Source organism: Quercus suber, unplaced genomic scaffold, assembly GCF_002906115.3.
Source record: "Quercus suber isolate HL8 unplaced genomic scaffold, Cork oak 2.0 scaffold_461, whole genome shotgun sequence".
Lineage (NCBI taxonomy): Eukaryota > Viridiplantae > Streptophyta > Magnoliopsida > Fagales > Fagaceae > Quercus > Quercus suber.
This window is the reverse complement of record NW_027069912.1, coordinates 195,314-200,728: the sequence shown is the minus strand read 5'-3', so window position 1 is coordinate 200,728 and position 5,415 is coordinate 195,314. Positions and strand designations below refer to the sequence as shown.

The window sequence follows — 5,415 nt, the reverse complement described above, 5'->3', positions numbered from 1 at the left end:
CATCACCCTATTGGCATGACCGTCCAAAATCTTTACTTCCCAGATACACTTCGCGTTTTCTACTTGGGTCTCCGTCCATGTACAACCAGAGCTACGGATGGATATATTGAGGCCTGCCGACCATGAATTATATGTTTTTTTTTCCCCTTTTTATTTAGACGGACTTTTTTCCCTCACTTAATAATAATATTCTTTTATAAAATATCAACTTCAAGAGTTAGACTTAAGTATAAAATTAATAAGCAAAAATCACAAAACCTAGGCATAATTACTTAGGTTTCTTAGTGAATAAGTTACATTGATGAAGTTAAGTATCCTTTATAGAAAGATAAACTTGTTTGCATTTAGTATTAGTTAAAGCAATTATATGTTTGAGTTTGAATTTGAATTTAAGAACATGCATGCATAGATGAGAAGGGTTTTATTCTAGTTTTATTTTTTACTAAACCATGTCGAATCTTACAAATGTGATTGTAATTGCAGATGGGATGGGTGTTAAATGAGGTTCTTCGACTTTATCCATCAGCACCAAACTTACAAAGGCAAGCGAGAGAAGACATTCGAGTGGATGACCTAACAATTCCTAATGGAACCAACATGTGGATTGACTTGGTGGCCATGCACCATGACCCGGAACAGTGGGGTGAGGATGTGAATGAGTTCAAGCCAGAGAGGTTCAAGGGTGACATGTATGGAGGGTGCAAGCACAAGATGGGGTATCTGCCTTTTGGGTTTGGAGGAAGAATGTGTATTGGTAGGAACTTGACGTTTATGGAGTACAAGATTGTCTTAACCCTAATTCTCTCTAGGTTTTCTTTTACCCTTTCCCCAACTTACACTCATTCTCCTACTATTTTGCTCTCTCTAAGGCCTAAGTATGGACTGCCTCTCAGATTTCAACCTCTTTAGACCAACTAGTTCGACATACCAACTCCAACATATTACTTTATTGTTCTAGCTTGTAAAATATAAACCACATGAAGCATTTGTCTTTCTTTTAGCTCGAAATATATGTGTTGAATGAAAAGAATTTATTAATTACTACCAAAACCATTTTGTGTATCTTCACCTACATTATGTTATGTGATCTTGTTGCGAAAAGCATGCGTTCTATATATCTTTCGAATTAGGAGAGAGTTTCGTCTCTTTTTATGTACCAATATATATAACAGGTAGTCCTCTTTTATTGTCAATATCTTTATGTCATATTTTTAAATGGTGGCCTGAAATGAATTGTCTTATATATTGATTGCTCTCATATGAGATAAAGAAAATGAATTGTCCTATCAATTGCTCTCATATGAGATAAAGAAAATTATATATCAATACGTCGTTGTGACATTTCATTAATCATTACAAAGTATATGCGAGCTCTAGCAAGTTGAAGATTCCATGAGACCTGGCAACAAAGCCTCATTGGTCATTAAGATCACCCAATAAGGCTTGGATTCGAAATAACAAATCATGCTAAATTCAAAATATCCCAAACCCAACCGAAAGAGATACGGTAGCTAGTAAAATAGAACTATATTCGCATACACGTGCTTAATCAGGAGCTCATAAAAAATTGCCACCGAAACTCTGTGTCCAAACTATACTTGTACCCAAAAATTATTTTCCAACTCGAGAAGCAAAATCAACCTTGAATGAAATTTGACGGATTCAATAATGTCTCAATCAATAGAACTTTTGGCCAAGAAAGATTGAAAAAACACAATAAAGTAATGTTAAAAGCAATACTAAGTCAGATGCATGCATGTCTTCTGCAGCAACAAGTATGCAAGCATGAAATAGGCACTCAGTGTCAGGGGGAGTTGCAGGGCTGTGCAGCTCAGCATGCATTGCAGCATCAGGGTGCAGCCCAGCATGCACCACAGGAGCAGGGAAAGGACCGCAATTGAATGCAGCACACGGTGCATCCCAGTATCAAAGGCAAAACAGAGGTGCAAGCCTGAGTAATGAAGACATAGAAGATCTGTTGGAGTCAATTCCGCTATCACGATCAGATTATACAGTCTATACAGGGAGTGATGCCAAGTGGACTGATGGTTACACGTGGATGTACACGTGTCATAGCTAGGTAGTTTTTAGTTGTAACAACTTTCTCCATGAAATCAGGAGAGGTAGTTATTTTGTTTTGTACATAACTGTATATAAAAGGATAGCGGGTAGAGAAATTTTGGAATTCAATTCATTCATTGTATTCATTTTCAATCAATGAAAAGATAGTTTCTATTTAGAGAGAGTTTTTTACAAGTAAAACTAATGCAAATAGAAAAAACAACTAAGAAATTTACTTTGATTAATCAAGAAACATTATAAACGTAACCAAAGGCTCATGTGAGTATTTCACTAATAACAAACAATTACATAGAAGGCCTAAACAAACAATTACATAAAATAAAAAAATAAAAAATAAAAACATTATAAACATAACTAAAGCCTCTTGTGAGGATTTCACTAGATATTACTATTAGTTTCTTTAAGACATTCTCTCGTCTTTCTGTATATGTGTGTTAAAAATATTTAGTATTTAAAAAAAAAACAAAAAACAAAAAAACAAAAAACATGATAGGCCTAAGTAATTCTTAGGTACTCCCGAAACATGAAAAATCAAATTTCCTTCTTTCACATTCATAATGAAGTCCACTCATTAAACATAAATAAAATCTCTTATGAGTATTTCACTAATAACAAACAATTATATAAAAGTCCTGAGTAATTCTTAAATACTCACTAAATAAAAAAAATGGTATTTTCTCCTTTCACATGCATTCATAGTGGGGTTCACTCATTAATTTATGATAGAGTCCACCATGAATGTGAGAGGAAAGAACACCATTTTACTATACTTTGAAAAAACCTAAGAACTTTTCATGGTGAAGACTAATGAATTAGCTCAATACTAGTTTTACAAATTAAGGAAAAACTAAAATTTAGGGGGAAAAGCAATAAAAACGACTTTACTCCTTGAATAAATGACATCTTGAAGAAGTGTCAGTAGTGTTCGGTGCTTTCTTAAAAGCAGCCCTCGGTATGGTCCATATCTTTGGCCAAATAACAACTACTCAATTTGGCTGTTTTGGTCCGTTACTTTTATCAACAATGCTACTTGATGTTGGTTTCTATTTCATTATGTTGATGATTGGAGTGGTCCCCAAGAAACAGTGGTCTCGATTTTAATATCGAGATCACTCTTTGGTCTCAATCTTAAGACCACATTTTAGTCTTAATGTCAAGACCAGGCTGAGATGGGCGAGCCAAGGGCCTGCACTTGCTAATCTTAGCTTCCTTCTAGAGACTTGAACTCCAGTTCTTACCTCCCACACCCCACAAACATTTATACTTGTAGAGTAACCACCGCACCAAGAGTGCGCAGTGGTGAAATAATAAATAGTTAAACACATTTATATCTATACAATATCTAAAAGTTGAAGCGTAACATTTAAGATTGCTACATTTTTGTTGAGGCATATCATTGGTCACATCCCCATTTTTTATTTTTTATTTGTTTCTCAAAATTTTTTTATAATATTAAATATATTAACCGATTAATTTTATATATTCATTTTAAGCGGTTTCTTTTCTAATAATATCTTTGACAGTTTTAACTTTATATATAATTTGTATTTACACATTTATTTACTTTAATAGTATTTATTATTGCTATGCTCTTGTTGAGCCATATTAAAGTAGCATTTCGGTCCATTTAAGTCTAATTTGGTCTATTAAGTCCAATTGGTATATTCGGTCCATTTGTCCTGTTCAGTACCGCTTGGTCCACTTCTGTCCATTTCCGTGTATAATATGTTTGTTTTGCTGGTGATTAAGTTTTGTTCCACCACAACAATACAACCATCAAACAAAAATAAAACAGAAAACGAAAACGCAGCTATAGTTTATTGTTAACTTTGTAGCCTTTGTTTCTCAAAAAAAGAAAAATGTGTAGCCTTTCAAATCGACAGTTGTGCAAGCTGCTTAGCAGCGCAAACCATGCGGCCACAAAATTCTGAAATCTGTTCTGTTTCTTTCTACAGGTCAAATTATTCTCCTTTCCTTTTTTCGATTTTTTTTTCCCTTATTTGTTTTTTAAATTAAGCTAAGTAAAATTATTTATAGACAAAATGATAATAGATCCAACAAAATTTAAAGAAAGAGCCCAATGGACCAAGCTGCGAGCTATAAATATAATAGTAGAAAGTCAAGAAGTAACTACACAACCAAATATAAGAATAACCAAAGGCATTTCCAATGGTGGCTGCACAATCATCATCCCAACTGGGTCTGTATCCTGTAGACCAATGTTGAATGGGATCCTTGCATTGGATCCAAAGATGACGAAACTGATCCTAAACGAGAGGTAATTTGGAAAGTTATTGAAGTTGTAGTTCAATTGGCACTTCTTTTATAATGTTTTTAATGGAAATGTCTAAGATTCAAATATTGCTTTCCTAACAATCAAATTATATAAAATAAAATAAAAATGATAAAAAAAAAAAATTGATAGGAATTATATAGTTCTTTATATATTCATATTTTGAGTCCAATTTATTTTATTAACCAATTTTTATTTTACTATTAGTATTAGTAGGAGGAACAGGATCTTTCTCTTTCTCTCTCTCATTTTTAATGTAGACACTGGAATTCCCAACTTTAACTTATGGTAAACTTTGAAGAGAGAAAAAACCTATTAGTGAAATTATCAAACAAATGATAATTTTTGCTAAATACTCCTACTAGCTTTAAGCCCCCTTAGAGCATTCTCATCAAAGCTTGTATAATGGCTAAAATGCTATTTTTAGCATCTGAAATCACATAATACTATTCCATCAAACATGCTATATCCTATAAAACTTGTCATTTTGCTATAGTGCGCTCTCAAAAATGAGAGCGCACTGTAACTCAAATCTTATAAAAAAAAATATTTTGAGAGCGCATTGTAACTCAAATCTTATAAAAAAAAAAAAAAAATTATTACTTCTCTCATCTCTCTCATAGTACTCTTCTTTCTTTTTCTCTCACCAATGTCACTTCTTTTCTCATTTCTTCATTCTTTTCTTCTTTCTTTTTCTCACTGGTCTCATTTCTTTTCTCTTTTCTTCTTTCTTTCTCTTTTCTTCATTCACCGGCATCCACAACTGAAAACCACGATGGTAGTGGTGGTGTTGAAGTTTTTTTTTTCTTTTTTTTCGGTGGTGGTGGTGGTGGTCTTGGTGGATTGTTTGGGTTTTTTTTTTTTTTGTTTGGAGGTAGCTTGTGATTCTGATGGTGGTTGTTTTGGCTAGTGGTGTTGGTTTATTTTAATGGGTTTTGTGGTGGGTTGTTGATGATGGTGGTTGTTGTGGTGGGTGGTTTTGTTTTGGTTTTTTTTTTTTTTTTTTTTTTTTTTTTTTTTTTTTTTTTTTTTTTGGGTGG

At 33.2% G+C, this 5,415-nt stretch overlaps 1 protein-coding gene and 1 pseudogene across 1 annotated transcript in view; one reads left to right on the top strand and one right to left on the bottom strand.

The window, feature by feature from the left end:
- Window positions 1–1,188, top strand: part of LOC112016157 (cytokinin hydroxylase-like) — a 4,862-nt pseudogene extending 3,674 nt beyond the window's left edge.
- A 127-nt stretch (window positions 1,189–1,315) lies between these two features.
- Window positions 1,316–5,415, bottom strand: part of LOC112026441 (tripeptidyl-peptidase 2-like) — a 24,588-nt gene continuing 20,488 nt past the window's right edge. The window contains 1 exon segment of the mRNA XM_065762519.1: window positions 1,316–1,399. Within this exon segment, the coding sequence (XP_065618591.1) occupies window positions 1,316–1,399 (84 nt within the window).